General features: G+C 42.3%; 1 protein-coding gene across 1 annotated transcript in view; it reads right to left on the reverse strand.

Moving 5' to 3' along the window:
- Positions 1-22,029, reverse strand: part of LOC128769909 (neurocan core protein-like) — a 34,600-nt gene extending 12,571 nt beyond the window's left edge. The window contains exons 1-11 of the mRNA XM_053883979.1: positions 21,809-22,029; positions 9,387-9,460; positions 5,224-5,421; positions 4,357-4,539; positions 3,391-3,565; positions 2,609-2,736; positions 2,227-2,511; positions 654-797; positions 476-562; positions 250-407; positions 49-190 (exon numbers count right to left, since the gene is read on the reverse strand). Of these exons, the coding sequence (XP_053739954.1) occupies positions 49-190; positions 250-407; positions 476-562; positions 654-797; positions 2,227-2,511; positions 2,609-2,736; positions 3,391-3,565; positions 4,357-4,539; positions 5,224-5,421; positions 9,387-9,453 (1,567 nt within the window). The 5' untranslated portion in view covers positions 9,454-9,460; positions 21,809-22,029. The remainder of the gene's footprint in view (positions 1-48; positions 191-249; positions 408-475; positions 563-653; positions 798-2,226; positions 2,512-2,608; positions 2,737-3,390; positions 3,566-4,356; positions 4,540-5,223; positions 5,422-9,386; positions 9,461-21,808) is intronic.
- Positions 22,030-24,555: the final 2,526 nt, after the last annotated feature.

Consider the following 24,555-nt stretch of genomic DNA (forward strand, 5'->3'; position numbering starts at 1 on the left):
AAGCCGATGGCAGAGAAGCTGCAACTCATCGCATTTAAAAACAATCACCTGTTGTCGACAAATGTGTCTCTTCAGCTTTCAGTTTGGAGTCGGTCTGGTTTTCTTCTGGACCTTTGGTTGCATCCGCATCTCCAGCCCCCACCAGGTAGTTCCAAGGACTCCAAATGGACTTGACGATTTTGGAGATGGCCTGAACATTAAGTGGTGAGAAGTCTTAATAAGTCCTTCAACAAGTATGGCATCACCAACCTTCTTCTCAGGAGGGGTGGTCAGCTCAGACGGCTGGAGGAACTCCACCGAATCAGGACCAGGCTCAAGAAATTCCCCCCAGTCTATGGAGCTCTGTCCTGGAATCAACCGCAGGGTCACCAGAGACCCTGACTCCTCGGTGGACCATGGGTCTGAAGCTGACAGAAGAAGAACATGAGCAAAACTGAGGGCGCTGTAAAGCTCATTTTAAAGCCATAACTCTTACACGTATTGCTTCCGTGAGGCGACACCTCCTCCTCAATGTCCACCAAGCCTGTCCAGTTGGACAATACATTTTCGTTGTAGACATTTGCTGGACACAAAGAAAAACATTGTGAAGTTTTTGAAGCGATTAACAGTGTGAATCAACAGGTTGATTCTGTGACAGATGCGGTGAGACCAACCTTTGGGGGAGACTGTCTGCTGTGTGCTCTGCTCAGGGCCGACGGTCCCTGAGGAGTCAGCGTCGCTGGAGCCTGCAAAGTAGCTCCAGGGCTTCCACAGGGAAGTGTAGATCTGAGAGATGGAGCCGGAGTCCCTCACTTTCCCTACAAAAAGAGGAGATTATGCTAACATTCTGCTCTGCTCAGGACAAGTTAACACGTCTTTTATTTTATTCCGCCGTCCCCTGTCTCCTGCTGTTTCTGTCAATCCAACAGTTTCACTTAGAAATCGCAGTTGCCATGGCGACCAAGGCTCTGACAGTGGCATGTAATGTTATTGCTACTAACAGATTCAAGGCTCCCACAATGTTATGCCAATACTTCCGAGAGCAGAGATTATTTTTTTGTTTTCAATTACTTCTTGTTTCACAGATCATATATTTGCTGACGGATTTACTGTCGTATCAAGCAGCAACAGCGATACCATTCTGAGTGTTGCTATGCAACAAGTGTCCTGATGTATTTTACTGGAAGATATCTATTCATTAAATCATCTTTTTTTCTATATGATCATTTCCAGCAGCTTATCTTACACCAGGAGCCTTTTACCAGGGAACCTCTGACTTCGCCCCCCTGAGCCACCACAGCTGGGAGATGCATCGGTATATTTTTAACATTAACAAAGCTTCAGGGAAGACGGACTCTCTCCATCTGCTCTTCTGTCAAACCTTGGTTTCTCTAAGAGCTGGTGTCGCCTGTTAGGGAGGATGTGGTTCGACAACCAGCTGGAATTTAGACACTTGAGGGAAGATTAAATGTAGTGCTTTCTGTCTCAAATTCAAGATGACTCGGAAGGAGTTGGTTTCTTTAGTTTTATTTCCATTATTTTATCTCATGGCAAAAAGTAAATAAATAAGTAGTAAAAAATTAAGGATAAAATAAAAAATAAAATAATGAAAATTCAATAGAATTATGTTATATTTGCAGCACAAAATATGTGGGGAATAAATTTCAATAACAGTAGAGAAAAAAAAACAACTTTTGTTTTTAGTATCAATTCCATTTCATATATGTTGTTATTATTCATTGGGTCTGTGTGAGGCTCCCGCCTGGTTTAAAAAACAAACAAACAAAAAGTAGCAAGAAAAAAAGTAGAATTTAGCATCTCATACGTAAAACATGTTGCCAACAGTGTCATTCACTTAAAAAACACTTAAATGATTAACAAAACAGAAACCACAACTACAGAGGTGTGGAGTCGCAGCATGGAAAGTGTCTGAATTTTGGAAAACTAAAACTACAAACTAAAACTAAAACTACATGTTTTTTATATGCATTTACTTTTTTACATAACTTAAAAAAACTTGTCAGGAATGGACTATCTTATCCCTTATAACATATTTAACAACATTAAATAAATAATAAATAAAAATATTTTGGGATAGTTAACACTAGAATTAATTAGAAAAAAAAAAAATCATGTGTGCACTTTGTGCAACAATGAAACCTGTATGTAGCTATTTAGCATCTGTAAAGCTATGATGTTAATACAGGAGGATGCAAGTGTATATCGCATGAACTGTAGAGCGCTCACCTCTGTAGCAGTAAGCGTCATAAAGTGCTGTAGTGTTGTCGCCCGCACTGTCAGGTGAAACAGTTCGGACTCCAGGCCGACTTCCGCCGCAGCCCCTGAAGGACAAGCCCACCGGATAGCGCACGCTGCCATCCGAGAGCCACCCTGGAGCACAGCTGTCCAGACCCGCTCGCCAGGCGAGATAGAGCTGACCGACTGTGGCCAGCTGACCCCCCAGAGACACACAGCGGTCTGAGGCTGAAGCCAGAGACAACCTGCCGGGCACCGAGGAGTGAAACACCTCACCTGGAGAAGAAAAGGATCCATTATTGACCATCTCAGAAAACTACTTTCCTCTTCAAACACAGGGTGATATGAAGCTGATTATCAAAGCCATATTTACCGTCGAGTTCTTGTGCGAAGCAGTAAACATCAAACAGCTCCTTCGGATCTTTCTTCCCATAATTCCTCACTCCAGCAAAGTACTCCTTATGGCCGTAGCAATCCAGCTCGGGCGCCTGGACGGAATAGCTGCGTGGCGAAAACATATCAATAACAATGACTTTTTTTTATGACAAAGAAGCCATTGTCTCACACGTCACCGCTTTATTTGATGGCTATGGGAAATGTTGATCAATGTGAAGGTCTAGGTGGAGTTTTTTAAATTCACCAGCATGTCTCAAGGAAGAATGCTCTCATGCTTTGTTATGTACTGATTATGACAGTGAGCCAGGATCCTGTACACACACAGTAAGAGAGGCAGGCTGCTAGGTCACCGGTGTATGACAAGACAAACTCTCAAGGAACCAATTAGACTGGAGGAGGTCAATGACCAAAACAAGATCGTATTTTTGGAGGGATCCAATGTTCTTTTAACAAGGTAAACATTTTTTTTTCTCCGTAATGAAGCCAAGATCTTTCATACAAATTTGGACATGAATGGCTTAAAGGCTCCTCTTCAGGTCCCAGTCCACACAAATGTTCTGACCCAGTTGAAGAGCTGTGTATTTTAGCATAACGCAAAACTGGAACTCTCATCTCCTTTAAAAAAAAACATGCCAAAAGACAAGGCAATTAGGTGGGAAAAATAATTTGTCCAAATCCATATTGGGAGTCGTCTGCCCCTCGGAGCACGACGCGCTACAACGCCCCGGGGGTGAGAGACAGAAGGCAGACAGTCCTCACCGGACGGTCTGATCCTCCAGCCAGCCGGCTGCACAGCTGGTGAAGCCGTCGTTGTACGCCGCCCACAGCTGCGCTGACGTGGCGATCTGGGCCGAGTTCTCCTGGCAGGCCTGCTTCGCGTCCGCGAATGTGAGGGAGTAGCGTGCGCTGGGAGCCTGGTAGTGGAACACGACACCTGCCGGGCCACACGGGTTAAACGTTCACCATCATCATCCACTAGCTTCAGATCTAACAGGCTTCCTCTCAAATTATTGTCAATTGGAATGAATTTGGTATGTTACTGAATCAAATGATGGACCCATACATACATTTAAACAACAAAATACTGTTTATTTTGCATCCGTTTGACAATAGCAGAATAAATCAGGACGGTGGCTATATTCAAGTTTTTATATCACCTTATTTAAACTAAAGCTCTTTTAATGTCTTGTGTAAGAATTTCAATATTATAAGAATTTCAAGTCCATTCAGAGTAGTGGAAACCCTGTGTGTAGTGAAAAACATCCCTGAACAAAAGCAAACAGAAGCTTTTGTTTGCTTTTGTTCAGGGATTCCTCCATGTTTGTTGTTGTTGTTATCATCCTAGCTGCCACGTGTCTTGTGCATCAGTGTGGACCAGGAACTCCTGCACTTACAAAGGTTCCCTGTTGTCTGGAGAGCAAACTGTTCAATTCAATTAAATGAATGTTTTGTTAACTTGTTAAAGCCTAATACCACCACTAATATTTACATTTTATTTCATATGTTCTCCCATGTCTGGAAGATTTAAACTCAATTATTGCCTGATTGAAATGCTCAAAACTTTTTCTGACTTATAACTTTGATCCACAAAACTCTCTCATGAAAGTCTTCCTATTCGACCGCTGCCATTTTAAATGTAATCTAACAAACATCCGTCCACGGAAATACAACGTTTGAAAACGATCACTCGTGGGTGACGCACACTTCCGTTGCTTCATCACTTACCAAAGACCACCAGGGGCACCACGTCTCGCTCATAGTCGTTGCCCATGACAACCTGACAGTGGTAAGTGCCCGAGTCCTTGGTGCGGAGACTTGAAATCTCCACGGTGGCATTCAGAGGATTGGCAGCGTACCCTGGCAGGCTGAGGCGGCCGCTGAAAGCCTTATTCACCTTGATTACATCACCTTTGGCAGAGAGACATCTTATTAACAGCGGCAGATAGAACAACGCCGTTACAAAACAGCTCCACTGACCTTGGTGTATTGTGCGCATTTTGAACAATCTAACAGCAAAGCAGCACGACTTGTGAGTCGGAATCCTGCTATAAATCAATTATTTCAATACAAAATTGGATAAATGTTTTTTTTTCAGTTGATGCTTTTATTTACCTCAGTTATTTCAGTTGTGATGAATAGTTAGTGGTGTTTTTCAATAGTATAATAAACTCATTTTCAGTTAACAAACGCACTCATGCATTTGCAACTGCAACTTTGTCACCATATTTAACAGCTGAACAACAATTTCCAAACTGCCATTGACAAATGTCCAGCCAGCTCTGCAGGTAGAATCCCCATACGTTCCTTTAGCTGGACTTTGTTGTTATTAAAACTGAAATTTAAATGAATATATGTGGCTTTTTACCCACCAGATTTCCATTTTGGCCCAGCCATTCACACGGCTCATAGTTAGCTTCGTAATGTTCTGAAAAATGTCACTATGACACGTCACTTTTAAGGAGTGACGTGTCATGTATGAGACTCCAACAGTAGTGGAGTATGAGACTCCAACAGTTGCAGTTGGAGTCTCCAGTCGAGACTCCAACTGCAACTGGATGATGGACAATAGTCGCGCATAAAACAAATTGGCACCTCGAGCGGTGAGGACAATCTGCTCCATCATGGGGCCCATCCCGGGCTGTCCGATGTAGGTCCAGAGGATTTCAGGTTCCAGGGCCGAGGAGCTGAGTGGAATGGTGAAGACACAGGGGAGGGTGGCTGTGCCTGCGAGCGGCTCTTGCACCGAGGGATGTGTGATCCTACGCATGTTCACGATGGAGGAGGCATCACCTGCACACAGCCCACAGAAAAACCTCATTATCATTCCAAAACTATGTTTTAACACCTGTGGAAGTACTGAGTCATGACTGTGAATATATAATATTTTGAAACCATTCTTCAAAAAAGTTTGGACTGCGACTTTTCAGAAGGTCACGAGGAGCTTAGCAGGAGGAAAGGAACGCTTGAAAGCAAAAGACACACTTGAAAAAACACGGTTGAACAGCGACACACTTTGTTCTGGATTAACTTTAAGAAATGTAATTTCCATTTTTCAATATTCCCCTTTTTACTTTAGCCTCAGCTCAAACTATGAATATTATATAAAGGGAGCATCAATGCAGGCCGGTGGGTAAAAAAGTTTACGATTCCACGCTCTGATATAGAGTTCCGATGTTACCATGACAACTGCATCACCTACATAGATGTCATCTCTCTACCAGTCGCGCTCGCATCCACTCTAGGGAGACATTTCACTGGAATATATGGAAATCAGGGACAAGAAGCGTAATATATACAGTACACCAGCTTTTCCTGTGGAAAATAATATCACACAGTACAACAGCAATGGGACGCAACAATGAAAAGGAGGTTAATTTAGTGCACAGAGGCACAAGCTGCAAGAAAAAAGAGAAGTGACACGGATCAAGCATGACACAAACTCAGCAAAATAAACAAAGAAAACTCTCAGTTTATCAATTTGAGTCAAATACTACCATTCTGTAGTGACATTCACTCTTCAACTCACTCTTGGTGACTGACTTAGCTTCCTTGTTTACTTCTAATTACGAGCTGTGGTTGCATCCCCCCTTGACGCACTTCGGTAAACTGGCTCGCAGATTCCCAAGGTGTAAACAGAAAAGGTCAGCGACCGTAAACAAAATTATGACGCGGCACTGACACACAAACATCCAGGAGAGACGTGAGACACTCCTAAAAAGGTAATAAATGTACAGTATATTGTTTCTCTGTAGGCAACGGAAACCTTCAAACTGAAAGATCCGAAACCTAATGTTAAATACTTGAATATATATTACTACCTACTATTATTGTTCCTGAACATTGTCTTTAAACTAGCTCAACTAGCTTACAATAACACTATTTTGTTATATTTGGTTATGTATTGGAGCTCTGTGTGTTCTTTTCTTTGTTTGTTAGCTCCGTTGTAAACAGAATAACTTCAAAACAGATATTTTCAGGGCAGGATGGAAACATGGAAGTGATTTTATTTTGGTGATGTTCTGTAGGTTATTTTGGATTTACCAACGTTCCAGATATGCCCTATTGCTTTTCAATAGCGGTAGCAATATCCGGTCACGTGACTATATCTAGTAAAAACAGGCAAAAAAACGGACATTTTGACTCAAGAAAACACTACATACAGTCATAATAAATCATCTTACATGTGACTATGGTGCCAAAATGTTGATTCGCCATTTGAAGGCTTTGTCTTTCTTAGCCTGCAGAGACGCCTCTTCTTCATGTCTCTGTTACAGGAAGGAGCATTATCGGTATCTGCTGTCCGTTCCTTGCACATTGTACGCTATACATTTAACATGCTACTGTAGATAATGTTAGGACGATGTGGGTGATAAAAAAGTTTAAAGGTAAAAAGGACGTATCTCACTTTACTAATAACTATGTTTTGAGAAAAGTTGGTGCGTTTTAGACACAAAAAATATATTATACCGGACATTTATTCACAGTATTTTGATCCCAGTATGAAGACACTGCTTGAGTTCTCACAAAATAGGGAGAAAGTGAAATGTGGAATTTAACAGAGCTGCAGGTTTCAGTGTTGTTATTGGTTTCGTTGTTTGTTTGACTGCTTTTTGATAGCAGCAACAACAGGGCATCTGTTAAAAGAAACGGTACAAATGGCAAAATTGAATCCCCAGGGCTATTTGCATCTGCATTTAGATTGGACTGCATTCACACGCCGAGCCCCTAGAGATCGGTGATTAAGACCACCCCCACAGGCTGAACCCCCCACCCAAACCCTCGCCCCAAATCAGATGTAACCACACGGTGACAAATAAGAGGGACCGCGAGTCAGACTCGGTGTGTGTGATGGACTATGACGCCGCGGCAATGGAAGTGAATAGAAGCCGGTGGAGAAATGGCGGGATGAAAGCCGCCGTGCTCTGGAGTGTTTCTGCAAGTGTGGCACTGACAGATGGCACAAAAGAAAAAGGAGCGCTCAAAGGAGCAACAGAAAGCTGGAAGTGACTGAACATCACACTTACTGTCATTAGCAGACATCAGCCACATTACGTGAATCTCACGCTGGATCCAAAGCTGCATTCGCTCAATGATTTTGAAAGCGGCGCATGCTTTTGATGTATGTATAGGCCTCAATGTCTTCTCTTCTCACATCACAACTTTAAGAAGTCAAGGTTCTTTTTGGGAAGTTCAAAAAGCCCCTCTCATTTAATGCAACAAACTCTCAATAATAATGTTAGTAACAACTGAGACTCTGATCTGTTGCGATATTTCAGAAAAATATCATAAAAGATATTGTGAAAGTGAAGGATAAATAAAGGGCCTCAGCCTGATTTACCTCTAAGAAAGCAGGTCGATCATAAGGAGAGAAAAAGGTAGAAGGAGAAATACTCACTGTTATTAATTTAACAGGTGCACTTACTGTAAATGTGCACCAATATTCCATTGCAAAATCAAATGTAATGACGGTTCAAATGGTGGTTTGAACATAGCCGTTTGTTTTCATAACATCTCATAAGTGCAAAAATGTTGCACTGAAGACTCTGCAGAGATGTGTTTGCTGATTCTGCCTCGACCTTGAGGTTCATTTGTTCTGTCAGCACTGTAAAATCACACCTCTAATCTCCAGCAGTATGTTCCTGCCATGCTAACTCAGGCTCTGCCCGGGTTCTATCAAGCCAAATTCCAGCTAAATAGAGTCTTCGCTAGCAAATTCCTGGCTATTGGAGTCATCTGCATCATTGATGTCTTTATTGACATTTTGTATTTGTTCTGGATGAAACTTAAAGCAATATTTGTTTGACACAAGCATACCTTTACTGCAACATTCTTTAGAATAACTTCAGAGGTTCTGAAGATGCTGAAGGCAGAACATGCTAAGCACTACAAAAAAACATGAAAAAGTACATTTAGAAAGGATACAAAATGTGCGATTATTTTTGCGATTAATCGCAAGTTAACTTGGCTATAGTGCGATTAATTTAGATTAAAATTCTTGATCTATTGACAGCCATGGCCTTTACTTTGGAGCAGAATTTTCTGAACTTCCTTGACAACCATGCTGCGATACAACCCACCTCCTGCAGGGACCCTCCTTTCAATCACAACACCGCTATTAACTGAAACCTACTGAAAAAAATCTATAAAAGATGCATGAGATTTAAAGGCAATAGTGCGAAGCCTTCACCCTCTTGGTGAAGAGGAGTAAACATCTCTCCAGAGTTTCCCCTCGTAGCTGTTGTGGAACTGCGTTGAACACAGACACGACATAAACATAGCAATATCCTTCAGAAAAACTATCTCTACTATAATGGGAAACATGAAATCTTTTTTTCCCCAGCTATTATGCCCCTCCTAAATTCCGCCCGCTTGTTCGCAGAATCACACACCTTCAGGTGCACCCATGCATGCCAATTACAGCAAACTAATTATGGAAGAGAAACTTATCTCCACCGCCGGCACCTGCAGGCTGCCTGTGGTTGCTCAGACCTGTGATACTATCCACCAGAGACCCACCGCTTCCAGACCTTTTAGGCTTGTTGCTTGCTAATTGTGAATTTTTATCTCCGTTGTGGATGTGGAACAGATGGTTGACTAAATCTGTTTGGAGGTTCCATCCACAGCACCAGCGACAACTGAGCACACGTTTCGTCTGGTCAGATGAGATGGAGTTTAATGGAGTTTCTCTTCTAAGCATTGAATGTCGAGGTGTTCTCTCTTCAAAACCAGGGTAAATTAAAGATGGAAAAACTCACCAGATCCAAAATAAAGCAGCAGGATCAGACAGAAAAGGTGGTTCTGTCGAGGTGTACGTTGATCCATCTTGGACCTGAGGAGAGGAAAGTCAAAACACAGATTTTAAATGTTGAAGATGATAAGATTTGAACTGCATTTTTAGCGCCACACAAACACAGAAACAACTTCCTCAGCTTAGTTGTAGTCACTACACCACTGCCAAAGCCCCATATTGAATTGCTAATACTGAAATGCTAATGTGAATTTTGAAGGTGAGGCAGGAAATATGATTGCAAATATACTTATATTTGTATTGGCCAGGGCACTTAAACTGCTGTTTAGCATAATGGTCCACGGTGTTTCACAAGTAAATGTACTTTTCTTTATACAGTCAAAAGAAAAACGGAGACGATTCAGTCGAAGGCAAATGATAAAAACCCTATAAAGACAAAACATTATTAGCGAGGGATTTCTTCATTGGGCTAAGTGTCTTATGGCACCAGATATTTTTCAAACTTATCTAAGAAGCTCTATTAAAGAGCTACTAATAGCAAGCCGTCTAGCACATGAGCAGATTTAAACACCTTTGTTTTCTAGCTTTGTTAAACATCTAGGAAAAAAAACTAAATCATAGGCACATAGCTTTTTCTCACTTTTTCTGACTTTTATTTTTGTTGCCCCCTTGTGTTAAGTGGATTTCCTATTCGTAGTTTCACCAAGTTTTCTTACTGTTTCGACAAAGTTGTATGAAAACCCATGTCCCCCAGGTGAAAAAAAGTTTCATTCACAATGATCTGATGGTCCGTATTTCTTTAAACACATGAATGCTTTATACATGTAACATCAATTTTATTTTTAAACCATTTTTTAAATTTATTTTATGTGGCACCATTGGGCTTCCATAGAGATTTGGAGCACCTGACAACAATGTTTCCAACCCTGTAAAACGGTGTTGGCAGCTTGTTTCCCGCAGTTATATTGCGATATCCTCACATTTAGCAGGGGATAAAGGGCAGTAGAAACAGCAGCAATTATACTTCTATGAAAATTAAATGAGAACCGTGTCTTACAGTCCCAGATCATAGTTCACTGGCACTCACATCCACTGTGTCAACTGGAGGTTAGAGCCGATGTCCATGTGGGCGAAACAGCGTGGGTGTAATCTATTAACACTGTGGTAACACATGGCGGCCTCTAAACCCACTCATCCACATACATCCACTCTTGGTTTTTTCCGTTGCTTTCACCTACACGTAGAGGGCGATTTATAATTAGCCTTCCTGCTCAAGAACATTTCCACCCCAAAGATGAATGTGTATTATGCTCTTCCCCTTGACCCGCACTTCCTGACGCTGATACTTAGTTGGTGTGGCATCTGATAAAAAGTGATATTCCAGACAGAGCTAACAGGAAAATGGGACAGGGAGGAAGTATATGACTCTGCAAATTAAACTACCCTCAAATATCTTAGTTCCCCAGTATGAGACCACGATGCACTGCAACAGTTGAGAAATTTAAGAAGTCAAATTTCTAATCCGGATTACACATGATCAGGACAATAAGTCACTTCATGTTTGGTATATTGGATGATATTTTCCTCCCATAACAGAGTGAGTTAAGGTTAGATTATCTAAAGTTGTACCCATGATACAGATGCGGGATTGAATCAGATTAAGTTCTTTCTTTTTGTTGGCTAATTTAATCCCAGCTGGTCAGACCTTTATATTGAAGCATGTTTTCCAAAGCCTTGTTCCCCACAGTGTTCAAACATGCCCGCCATCTTGGACAAGCCGCAGGAGATGAAAGGAGCGATAATAAAGAACAGATAAAAAACACCCACATCAGCAAACTCTCTGACAACCCCAGCGTGATGATCGCTTTACTCTCCTTCCTAAAATCAGCTCATGGCACCGACGACTAATACGGTTTCACAACCGACGGCTGGGTCATGAATTTATCCGGGAAGAAAATTGCCGCTTCACTTTCACCAAGGTAACTACCAGACGCACCAATAGCATCTCTGATTTTCTAAAAGATGCTTATGCAACTGGCCTTTTTAAACCAGAGGAATAATGGCTCCTTTTCTGACCCGTTCAACCTTCAAACTGTATAAAACCAGAGTGAGCACTCTTCTCACTGGTATATCACTCTGTCATGAAACAACAATTTGTGGATTGGTTTTTAACAGCGTCTCAGTTGGACGGCTGAAAAGAGGGATTGTGGTGTGGGTGAGACTCCGCTGTGCCACCCACTTCCAAGCATCCCATCTCCAAAGTTGGGTTAGGACCCTGTGATGGGCTGTGACAGATTGGGGTCGAGCTGCTGGACTCTTTGCATGTTGAAGGTCTAAGCCATTGGCTGAGGGAGCCGGTGGGGGGTTTCTAAAGGCTTGGAGAGGGTCATGACACTGAGAGGTTTGCCCAGACGTGCACGACCGTTGTATCAGGGATCCTCGCGCTGGCTGCGGCCCAGCCACCATTATCCCCAGCAGGAGAACACAAAGTTCAGCCTGTGGACATGTCGATGAATGGAGGCTGTGCGGCGAGCGCGCCGACAACAGCGGTTCAGATTTTAGCAGAAGAGATTTACAGCATACAGTACAGAGACGCTCAGCGACGCCTGCCGCATACTAACCACTCCTTTTGTGGACGACCGAACATCAAATGTCATGAACGCCTTCCCTGAAATCAGCCGTCGTGCTTTTCAGTCACAAGACTTTACAACGCCTCAGTGGACTTCAATGTGGATGCCCAACCAACAGATTCTGCTCTCAATAGTTTCCCGTTTCTAAGAGACAGGAGAGACAATGACAGGGCTCTGAGGAGAGGAGACAGGTGAGGAGGCGAACACACTCCAGCTGTCAGTCTGTTTGGAAATCAACACGACATTGATCATATCAAATGCACTAGATTCCGAAACCGTAACTCAAACACAATGCACTACACCCATAGAAAATGCCTGGAGGACTTTTTGTGATTTCAGTTCGTAGGGACGAAACATGAAAATATCGCTTTAATAATGGCTCCAAACCACTAGAACTAAAAAGAAGATGTGGAATATAGGGTGGAAAATGGAGGATAGAATAAATATAAATACAGATAAAGAAAAAAGATATTAATGTGTGATGACATAAGAAAATAGCTTTCATTATGAGATAATTCTTCATTTTATATAGTTTCTATTTTGAGATAAATCAACAAATATATTCATATATAAGACCATCTGTTTAAGTGGCAAGTGAGTGGAAAAGAACTATGTATAATCCATGAAAATATGCCATCATTTTGAAAATCTTTTTTTTTTTTACAAAATGGTCAAAGTTCCATGAAAAAATGATGGGATAGTAATGACAAATCAATTATTGTTATTATTGAAAGAAATATTTCAAGATGATCCATTTTGTAGTTACACTTCCAGAGCGCCCTATCACTACAGGCCGCATGTGGCCCCTGGGCCGCGCGTTGCCTTGACTGCTCTGTGAAGGCAGTGAGTGAAGGCAGGACAGGCAAATGCCAAGATCCATTTACAGTCAATGCAATCCAAAAATATGAGCATGCGTTGTCAGAACAAAGAGTTCTAGCCAAGGACTAAAGATCTCATTCCTGTGTTTACCGTGGATGATCCAACATCAATACTGATGCGGTGCTTCTTTATCAGACATCCAATAGCCCTCGCATGCATGCAGTCCCACAAGGTTTGAAGACATCCTCTGAAGGTGTCGGCAGAGTCAACCCTCAGCGCTTGCAAGGCGATACCGCTGTTTTAAAAGCAAAGGCAGGCCACTCCGAAAAGCCAAAAGATAAAGGAACTCACAGAAGCATTTCATGTGGACAGAGTTGCGAGGCAGTTATCTCATTCAACTGGCTTCCAATTTACATACGGTACACAGGGGCCAACAGCAAGATGTGACCTTTGGGGGTGAAGTCAGTTCCAAAGGCAATGCAGCTGCATGTAATGAAGCAGAAGATGTAAGGAGGATCTCCAGACGAGGTCAGAGGAGCCACAGGGGCGAGGGGAAAGGCAGTCCCGAGAAAAGGGTTTATCAGGTTCCTCTCCTCCGAGAAGTGAGTCGGACGATGAGTGGCAGCGATGTCGGAGGCCATTTAAACCATAGGGCTGTGTATTGGCAGGTATCGTGCGATACGATACGTATCCCGATACAACAGTGGTGATACGATACAGTAAATTCAGCAACATCATTTTAAGGGACAAAATCACATAACACAGTACAATATAATCTGCATGAAAACAAGTTTATTGTTTCGACACCAGTCCAGTTAGACTTTCAGTAAAACTTTGCAGTCCAACGGAGGAATGAATCGCTGCCTAACTGTAGCGTACAAAAAGAAAGCGTTGGTATTAAACACATCACAAATGCAGCAGCAAGTATTTAGCCAACTTAAAATGAATATTGCAATATTTCAGTCAAAATATCAATACAATTGCATAATCAAGTATTGCGATGTTCAAGTGTGCAAGTAACATCTGACTCCTAAGAGGAAGAGGTGAGTCGGAGGATGAGTGGCAGCGACGCCAGAAGCCATTTAGACCATAGGGTTGTGTATTGGCAGGTATCTTGCGATACAATATGTATCCCGATACAACAGTGATGATACGATAGAGTAAATTCAGCAATATACTGCAATGCAATGACAACCATCATTTTAAGAGTACAATATAATCTGCATGAAAGTTATATACTTAAGTTTATTGTGAGACTTAAATTTCGCAGACCAACAGAGGAATAAGACGCGGCCTGACTGTAGCATACAAAAGGAAAATGTTGGTATTAAACACATCACAAATGCACTTAAAATAAATATTGCGATATTTCAGTCAAAATATCGATACAATATTGCATGATCAAGTATTGCGATATTCAAGTGTATTGGTTTTCTTGCACCACTATTGGACAGGTTGATATATTGCTGGTGTTAGCGCAAGGAATTTCCTGTTACGCTAGCCCTTCCTTCTACAGAAGTCAGGAGGACTATCCTCTAATGTTGGAGCGTTGTCGCGGACCCATCCCAACGTGGGGCGCTCGTATGAATCTGGGACAGGTTAGGACCGACGCCGTGGCACGCATGATGGGGCAATGATGCAGCTACTGTAAACCCACCAATAAACAGGGTCACTGAATCCAATCTCAGCGATGTGGATACGTGTCAGAGGCCTGAACGGTCTGGACACTAACTCAAAACCTCACCTCTCAGTTGGGGTCATGACTGGTAAACAGGCCTGGAACACGCAAACATTCTAACCACGTCACTCTGACAGGAGACTCTCTTCGTTTCTTTAGTCGTTTCTCCACTACCTCCAGAGAGCGGTGAAGTGAGTCAAGGAATAACAGTGACAGACAGCGAGCCGGCTGATCGCGGGATATGAGGAAAGGATATAAAGAAAGGTCATTTTGTCGTGACAATGAGACGCAGCCACACAAAGACGCCTGCTGCAGGCGCCGCATCATCTCAGCCAAGAAGCATTCAGGAGCGTTCTCAGAGGAGATTTAAATGTACAGGTGCGAGTTCGCTCAAAAGACGGGTCAAAAATGGCCCAAAATAAGAGCCATCATTATGGTATTTGAACTCAGCAGAGCTGAATCAGGTTTTTTTTTTTTGCTGCTGACTAATCACATTAAGAGCTCCTAATGACATGTTTCTTCAGACGGAGCGAAGCTGCTGGTTCAAGATGACACTCAGAGCCGCTCCACAATGAGTCCATTGATCTCTCTGGGCACCGAGATGCTTCTTATTTAAACAGCTTCTGTGAGGAGGAGCCAAGACGCGGCGAGGCAAAGCATTTTCTTTGTGTACAGTTAAGTCCAAAGAGATTAGTTTGAAGACGAAGTTTGCCAGCGCGGCGACACACTCTTCCTGCACTGCTTCATATTTGATTAAGTACAAAAAAAAAAAATGCACTCTTGCATATTCCTTTGGAAATTATGAAGCCCATCAATCAAATGAAAGCGCAATAAACTGCATTGATTTCTCAACAGAGATGACTCTTATTAGGGCCGCGTCATGTTTCCTTGCTGTTGGTTTAGACTTCAGCCCTGATAGGATGAGTCAGGTGTTTATGTCGTAATAAATGGCAAAAGCAGAGGCATCCGATGGGTCGTAAAAGGTAAGGTGCTCTGCCACGGTCGAGCTGAAGCGCTGCTACACGTACACCTGTGTGCAGGAGCAGTGAAAAGTCTGTCGTATGAAATATGTGTGACGTCAAAAATTGTTAGAATTTGAAGTGTCTTGCGATGTTTTTTAGTTGGTCTCATGTCAAGTTTGACACACTGCTTCAGGAGGAATTTTGAGTTTTACTTTTTTATATAGTTCTACTGCTGTGGTTGTTATTTTATTGAATTCTCGTTGTAACACCTCCAGGTGTTTTGACATAATACCTCCTTGTGCAGACCTTTTACCTTTGTGGAGACCCTACAAGGTTAAGCCTCAATTTGAGGATTGGGACTTCAAAACTTCAAAATAAAAACAAGGTTATTTTATTGGGTTTAAGTTTTGTTAAGAGTCCTGGTTAAGGTTTAACCATTTGTTTTGGAAGGTTTGGTTTAGGATGAGAGGCTGGGGAAAGGGTCATGACAATGAGATACCTCCCACAAGGATATCAATACAAACGTGTGTGTGTTTTTTCCCCATCTTGGAGACATATTGGTCTGTTGCTAACTTAAAATAAGACAAAAAAAGATAATAATCTTCTATCTTTCTAAATAATAATCCTGTTAAATCGCACAGCAGAGTTAACTTGCTATTCATCGTAAATTAATGTCTCTCTAAATGTAACTTAATGTAAATGTAATGGTTTATTGAGTTTTATTTTGGCTAGTTAAATCTGCTTTCGCATGTCCTATTTTTAATAAGCTCTTTTGTATGTAATAATACTACTAATAATAATAATAATCCAAGACTGTACAGCTTTTATCGCTTAATATCTTTGACATCAAAACCTTAGTAGCTTTCAGCCGTAAAGGAGAAGGAAACTGGAGCAGGAGATGTTTATCTTCTCTCCGCTCACGTGATTGTGTTTCATGAGAAGTAAGTGTCATGTGATGCACCTTCATCTCAGACACAACACTCCTGATCCAGCCACGACTTTATGCAGCTGGACCGGTGCCATATCAGGAGTAAAAACATTCACTCATTCACTCCCCTCTGAAACAGGCAGCAAGTGGGAACAAGTAATACATGAGACAAGCAAAAGCGACGCCAACAAAAGCGGCACTTTTCTCTGCTGCTGATCATGGCTCCACTCCGGCAGCGGTTTATTAAGTCATGATAAACTCCAGCAGAGTGCCGCAACTCAATACATGCAGTTGGGTGGCAACACAAAAACACATTCATCTTTCAAAACACCTCGCTGAAAGAGACGTTCTACAATCATGGATTCACACCAGCTAGGCTCTCGCTGAGCAACAACATCATAAATACCATGCGGTTGTTTAGTTGAGAGCTTAAAAGCTGACGCTATTTAGAAGTGTGACAATGCCTTTTGTTGATGCTGATATTATAAGATAAAAGGACTAGCTTTAAGCGCATCTCGCTGGCAAAAACATCCCTGAATCCAAATGATTTTCTGCACCAATGTGCGTTTAATCCATGTATTTAAAACGTGAGGTCACGTTTTAAGCGTGCCTCTAGAGTAGGCCTGGACAAAGTGCGGCCTGGGGGCCATTTGTGATCTGATGCCTATATTTCTGTGGTCCGTTTGACATCAGAATAAAACTATTTAAATATAAAACCATTTTTTTGTTCTTTCTCTTTTAGTCACTGCCACCACTTCAGCAGTAAATATAGCATGTTCTTGTTTTAAGATTAAAATGTTTCTTCTTTTCATTCGCCATTTTTGTATTTTTCTTGTTCCTCAAAATACATTGAAGGGATACTGAAAATATTTTATGAAATAATTTGCCTTTTTATCTTGAACGTCCATAGTTCATGGTTGATTTTTATTCAAATTAAGTGCATATAAAATGTAATATTTCAATTGGTTTCATGGCATATTTACACTTGTTAATATCCAAACTTACATTTCATCTTCTTAGGTTCATCTTGTCCTTGTTGCTTAAGTATACATTTTGACAGATATTTTTCCATCATGTTTTGTAGGCAACTGTTACAGTTTCTCATGTGGCCCTTTAGGAAATATAGTTGCCCACCTCTGCTCTAGATGGCTGGGAAACTGTTAAGCTCTCCTCCCATGTTAAGAAAAATAATGCTTGATAAAAAGAACAAATGTTTAGACGCAAAAAGAACTACCAGAATAAACCAAAATATTAAACCAAAGCAGTGAGGAATAGTAAATTAAATAAGGAGCCTTTAGCTCTAATGATTTTTCAGTGGAGGGTTAAAGCAGTTCCGCTTGTTAGGAGGATGTGAAGTGGCCAGCTGAGCCAAAGAGCGGAGGTCAGAGGTGAAGGTTCAGGGATAAGGTATCGACAATGAAGCAGGCCACGGATCAGGTGCAAGTGTCTGCTTTCACCAGTTTAATAGGAGCGCAGCATCTTAGTTCCACCACAACCACAGCGAGCGTTTGGATGTGAAATTAAACGGAATAAAATGGACAAACACAGACGTGGCGGTGGGACTCCATCCAAGCCTCCTAAATGACATGCTGAGTCTGTGGAATATCAACGAGCTGCTAAAACAGAGCGGTGTCCTTCAAGCGTTTGTCAGCTGCTTCGTCCTCACATCGGCAGTTCGCAATGACAAGAGCTGTTTTAAAAGATGGCGCATAGAGCAGCGTATGAATGCGGGCTGCCAGTTTCAGAAGCTTCTTCTGGGAAGCCGAGCATTTGTCTTGGAGCAGTCAGAGCAGTGCCCCCGGCCAAAGACAAAGAGAGGGACCTTTCCCTTTGTGTGGCGGGGCTGTTCAGCTGTGGTCTCATCTACGCCCGTAACGATTGGCCTGGGCCGCCACGCAAGACCCTCCCAGGCTAAAGACTGAAGGTGATTGATGGACTGGCCTGCCCAATCCCTTCAGCCAGTTGGTGAATTACAGAATATCCCTGGGAGAAATTAGACCAGCACTGCTTTATCTCCAAGAAAATTGTCTTTTTTGTGTGTTTTTTTTTGCTGCTATTTTTTGGCAGATATTGAGAGCTGCAATGCGAGAATGAGATTTGGGAGCTGTCCAGTGCTGAATTAAGTCAGCATGACCTCACCAGCAGAACAAAGATTTAATTCATCATTAAACTGTCTCTTGTTTTATTTACATTTATTGATTTTCAGCGTGTATTCCACACTGACACTCCAAAACAAAGATTCTATTCTCAAGCGCCACTTTTCCAGGACGATTTAGTCGCAGTTTAAATCCGGCAATTTATCTGCATCTTCGCTTCATCTTCACCCTGACACTTGATGGTGTCGTCGTCTTGTCATGTAGCGTCTCCGACGTCTCCCTTAATAAACAATTTGCGCACCTTAGAACTAGAATCTACTCACTCTATCCAACGTCTTCATCCTCTTTGTGTGAAAAAATAAGATTTTATTTCACTGAAATAGGAATTAGAAACCCAATTAAAGCTCTTTGTTGGGAGAAAATTTAAAACATGCCCTGGGATGACTCACCACCCGCAGCAGCAGTACTTTTGAGTAGCTCAAAAAAACTACTACTTTGGTTCAAAATCTTATACTTATCAAGTTATTGCTGTTTAATTCCAAAAGTAACAGGTTTTATTTTTATTTTTCAAGGCAGCAAAATGACTAAAATTCTGCCTGGTACAGATCTGACAGCGGTGCAGCTGTAGGGACTATTTTAAATCTGACCCCTTTCGTCCCAGCTACGCCGCTACATGCACGGATGAGCACACGCTCACACACACCGCGTGTATGCGTGCCATGCCTCATGGATGCCCACACGCCCTTTCAAACACACACACAAACGCAGACAGGATGAAAAATACATGCTGGAAAACTCGGGTCCCTCGGCCTCTTTCCTCTCCTTTCTCCTCTTTGTGTCCCGCAGGCTTTTCTCGCCTTCACTTGTTATCACACAGTTTCTCAGCTCCTACTTTGTGTGGCTAGTTAACCTGCTTAATGGCAGTGACACTCTGCTGGTGGTGGGTGCACTAACAAGAGCCAAGAAGAAAGGAAGCTCTGGAGCCATGAGAGTTGGACAGACTCTCATCTTCCGAGACAATACAAGTCATTTGTCAAGGACTATTCTCCTCCATGACTTGTTTGTTTACTGGGCAGGCCACGTCCATGCCACACTCTGAATGGACTATTCACCTGCTTGGCACCTCCTTTTGGAAAGTTTTACGGCTGGTGCGATGTCATCTCCAGGTGACGGCACAGAGCCCACTCCGGCTGGCACTCGCTCAACTCATGCTGTTTGTTTGCCGGAGGAGTCAGATCTACATACTAGATTTCACAAACACCTGTTCCAGCCAGATCCGCAATAGCATCGCTCAGCAGGAGGCGGCTGCTTCTCTGCTTTTTGTAATCCCCGGGGTGTGTTGGCGCGTGTTTGTGTGTGTGGCGATGAGGTTTGTAAATAGGCAGAGCGGGTTGAAATGTAGCTCACGCAGGTTCAGTTTCTGCTGTGACAAGTGTCTGGTGCTGCGGTGGATATCACCTAACCCAAGGCCAAGAGGAGGAGGGGGGCGGAGCCAAACTGAATACAGGCTAGAGAAGCATAAGTCTTAGTCATATAGACATATACATTCATTCTTGGTGCAAAAGAAATGCTAGTATTTTTGAAAATGATATGCTATTACCGAAACCAAGTTATTTCTGTGTTCAGTTTGGTCTTGTCCTCCCCCCCAGGCCCTCTACGTCTTGGCTTTCGATCTGGTCTTGGTCTCCACTCAGTCTCCGACCACAACACCACTAGTCTGAACTAAAGACAAGTACTACACTACAGTCATCCAGATCTCTTTCAGGACAAAATCTGTTTAGGTTATCATCATTACAAGTCATGATTTGTACTTGTTATAGACATATACAAATATTTTAACATTTATTTCAAGGCTGTTTTTTGGCTCACTCATGCAGAGAGACTCTCATGTGTGAAACCCGCTGAAAAACCAGGAGTCTATTCTGTTATACTATTCAGTGGAAGGTCACTCTGAGCTGTATCTGGTCTGAAGGCTTATTTATTATACATTAGATATGGACATTCTACGGAGACGGTCAGAGCTACTGACTGGCGCTGGAAGTTAGCTTCTACAGAAACTACGTCACCTATCTCTCCGCTGACTTTTTAGTTCCTGGACTGAAAGTACTGAATGTTATGGAGAATGCGTGGAGGAGAATGAAGAGGAGATCGTCTGAGTCTGTAAACAAAATCTAAAGGAGTGAGAGAAAATCAGGGGTTGCCACATAAAGCAGCCTCCTCCACCTTAACTTATCTTGAAGACCCTCCCAAGCCAGTAGCCAGTCATGTCCTGTGCATGTCCTCCCTTGTCTCATCCACAAACCTCACTTTTCTCCTCTCTTTTTTCTATCTTAGTCTCCACTTCTCTTTGTGTCAGAGCCACTCTGTGCTCACTCCGCATCACTATGTCATCAGCAAACATCATCATCTCTCTACCTTTGTTTACAGCACCACCCGAGGTACCTTCACAGAAAAGAGCTTTCTGATCCACGCCAACATCTTAAACAAGCCTGCTGGTGGCAGCAGGGGAAGGAAAACTGACTGACTAACAGGAAGAACACCCACTGTTTTTCTCAAATTAGGGGTTTAAAGTCTGCTTCAAATTACAAACTGCCTCCTTCAGTTTCGTCTGCAGCACCATGAGGCTAAGTGTTGTCAGACGGTGGATGAAAGAAAACAAAACAAGGATGTTCTTGGCAGTTCTTAGCAGAAATGACACATAAAGAGACACAGAATTCTGACAGAACAAGGGAAAAAAGCTTAATATAATCCAACCTATGACACCAATATAAATGCCTTTGTACCAAGAAGGGATGTGGTAGAGTTATGTGGAGAGCTGGAGCCTCCATTATGACCTTTTTTGTTGTATAATATGAATTATTTTGAATGAATTAATAAAACTTCTGCTTCTTCAGCTCTCAAAATCAAAAAATAAACTCCTTCATCTTAGTATTCTGGAGAACATCCAGTCAAGCTCATGAGGCTTAACCAGAACTTTTGAGCTCTTTCCCCTTGATAAACTTCCAGATGATGCTCCCTGGAGATGGAGCAGTGTAAAGGACGAGCTAAAAAGGTTATTTGCTGAGCTGATGATTTATGCATGCCCTGACATGGCTCGTAAATACAGTCCAATATTAAAAGCTCTGGCCTGTAAATAATTCAACAGATCGCACGCGGTTTGTGCGCGTCTCTGATTGGACTGCGGGCGAGATCTTTTTGGCGCATTTGGTCCTTCACCCAGGGCCATGAGATGACACTGTTCCTACAGTTTGAATGACAGGAACCGGGAGACGCGTGACGGTGAAGCAGCGTCTTCCTCAGCAAGAAGGTGTCTTACCTCCAGAGACTGGTCCAGTCCCTACGCCGCTGCGTTCCGCTGGAATGCGTGGAAAGGTGCAAGGTGCGATCGGAACCAGGGTGAAGCAGCACTTTGGATCAGCGACAGGGAGACAGGCACACGCGTCTTTATCCAGACTTCAGTGCGCAGCGGAGACGTCCTTCATCCTCGCACCGAATGCGTGTGTGCTGGACCAGACCACTGGAGACTCGCTCTCTCTCTCTCTCTCTCTCTCTCTCTCTCTCTCTCTCTCTCTCTCTCCCTCACACACACACACACACAGCAAAGGTGCTCCCTCCTCTTCCTCAACAGCTCCAAGAGAGAGGCAGAATCAGTTTGAACAAAGAGGCGAGCAGACGGATCCAGCGCCCCCCATTCTGAATCGAGGGTGCCGGTGGAGGTGGGAGGGGGAGGGTGGGGGTTATTATAGTGGACGGGGGGTGGTGGACTTGATATGACCATAATCCCGACATAAACCTTTCGGGTTGATCTGGTGTCTGTGACCCTCGCACCTCCTGGCTTGTTACATAAACTGGATCATCTGAAGAGCCCGTCAAGAATTACACTTTTTTTTCCTTATCACTGGTGTTAAAGGTTTTTTTTTTCACTCCCTTTTTTGTGATTTGTCGAAATTCAAAATCTATTAAACTGCTGTTATCCACAAATAACCTAATTGAAACGTTATTTCATTTCATTTTTTTTAACTGAATTTAAATTAATATCAAGTTATGTTTAAATCAACAAGTCAGCTTTTTAGCCTCAATTGTCAAGAATAAATGCCTTGTTTTAGTGTTTGATTTTGGAAGAATTCAGGAGTTTTTTTTTTTGTTTTTTTTTTCCCTTGTGATTTATTTCAATTTGACCGACAATTATTTTGAGCTCAATGATGCACCTCGTTGTCGGCCATTTTTCCCACTTGTTGATGCCAATTGCTTCACACTTCTGGATTTGTCTCTGTCGCTTTTCTTCCCCCATCGAATCGCTCACCATATTCTAAATGAATATAACTCAATAATCAAGATGGGAAAGCCTCTTCTTCTGCTGCAGCCTTTCTACCTCAAATTCATAAAAATGAAATGCAATAAGGTATCCCAAATTTATATCTGCAAGTGAAATAAAAGGTTAGCAAAATATCTATTTTGATATCTGCTCTTTAATGTCACATGAGAGGAACAGATTAACTGTAATACTGGTCCCCCAAAATGGCTCCTGTCAGCGCATTAAAACACATTATGTCTCCATCATTTGCAGGGCATTTGTCCATCAAATATAACAGACAAGTGATGCCAGGTTATTTCACAGTAGTTAGTTATTATTTCCTAACTATTTGGGAGACAACAGGAGGTATGAAAGAGCTTCAACATGAAGGTTATTAGTTCATAGCAGAGCATCACTATGAGGCAACACTCTCTCCTCCTCGTGTTGAAGTGAGGAGAACACTCTTTGTTATTCATCGTACTGTACGTCTGCTGCTCCGCGAGGGTCTGAATTATGCATCCTCCCTTATGTCGAGTTGGTTATAGAATGTTAATGGGTCAGGATGACCACTGTGAACTCAAACCCTGGCAGCACATGACGGATTTGCAAAGTGGGCTACAGAAAGCCGATGAGAGCTTCCATTTGTGAGACAAACACCTTAGTTACTTAGATCCAAAGTGCTCCCCCTAACTTTTACCTGTGGCATTTTAAAAGCATTTTAGATCTAGGACTGATTTTGAGATGCAAATATCCCGGCAAAACAGTTGGTGTTGATCTCCTCCATTTCTGCTGTGAAACTGTGCGCACTGATCATTATATAATGCAGATGTGTATTGAATCTCTATTTCAGAGGTGGGCAATTAAATTCCATAAAGGACCACATTAGAAAGTGTAAAGAAAGACAGCGATGACTACAAAACATGATGGGAAAAAATCCAAAATATATACTTAAGTAACGAGGTCAAAATGAACCTAAGAAGATGAAATGTAAGTTAGGATATTAAGAAGTGTAAATATGCCATGAAACCAATTGAAATAATTCATTTTATATGCACTTGAAGTGAATATAAATCAACTATGGACTAGATAAAAAGGCAGTTTATGTCTAAACATATTTCCAGTATTACTTCAATGTATTTTGAGGAACAAGAAAAACAAAAAATGGCCAATGAAAAGAAGAACATTTTAGTCTTAAAACAAGGACATGCTGTATTTACAGCCGGAGTGGTGGTGGTGACTGAAAGAGAGAGCAAAAAAGGTAGAAAAATTAGGGCATATTAGTTCTAGTTTTAGTCTGATGTCAAATGGGCCACCAAAAAACAGGCACCGGGCCGTAAATGGCTCTGAACCGCATTTTGCCCAGGGCTACTCTATCTGAAACATCTGCTCCTCCATCAGAAGGTTTTCTATTGAGAAGATTGGAAAATGTTTTTTTTTTATCAATATGAGTGTCGCTTAAAACCATCACAACACAGTAAAGAAGGTTGCAGTGGAGGTCAGAGGCCAGGTGAGAGCTACACCCTGTCACAACTGGTGTCAGAAGTAGGACTGTTTGAATCAACAGAAAAAGTCAATATAGCTGCGGCCTAGTGAGAGGGAAAAATGCCCTTGTGATGTAGAAGGGGAAGTTATATGTCGATAGCAGTAGCTTTAGTCATGGTCCCTGATCCGGTGTTGGCTTTACAGGCAACATTTACATCCCAGCATGAGGGTGGTGGAGGCGCATCAGAGCTGTGAGACTCATGGGAAAACACAGACAAACAGTTCAG

This window comes from Synchiropus splendidus, chromosome 13 (genome assembly GCF_027744825.2).
Source record: "Synchiropus splendidus isolate RoL2022-P1 chromosome 13, RoL_Sspl_1.0, whole genome shotgun sequence".
In the NCBI taxonomy this organism is placed as follows: Eukaryota; Metazoa; Chordata; class Actinopteri; order Syngnathiformes; family Callionymidae; genus Synchiropus; species Synchiropus splendidus.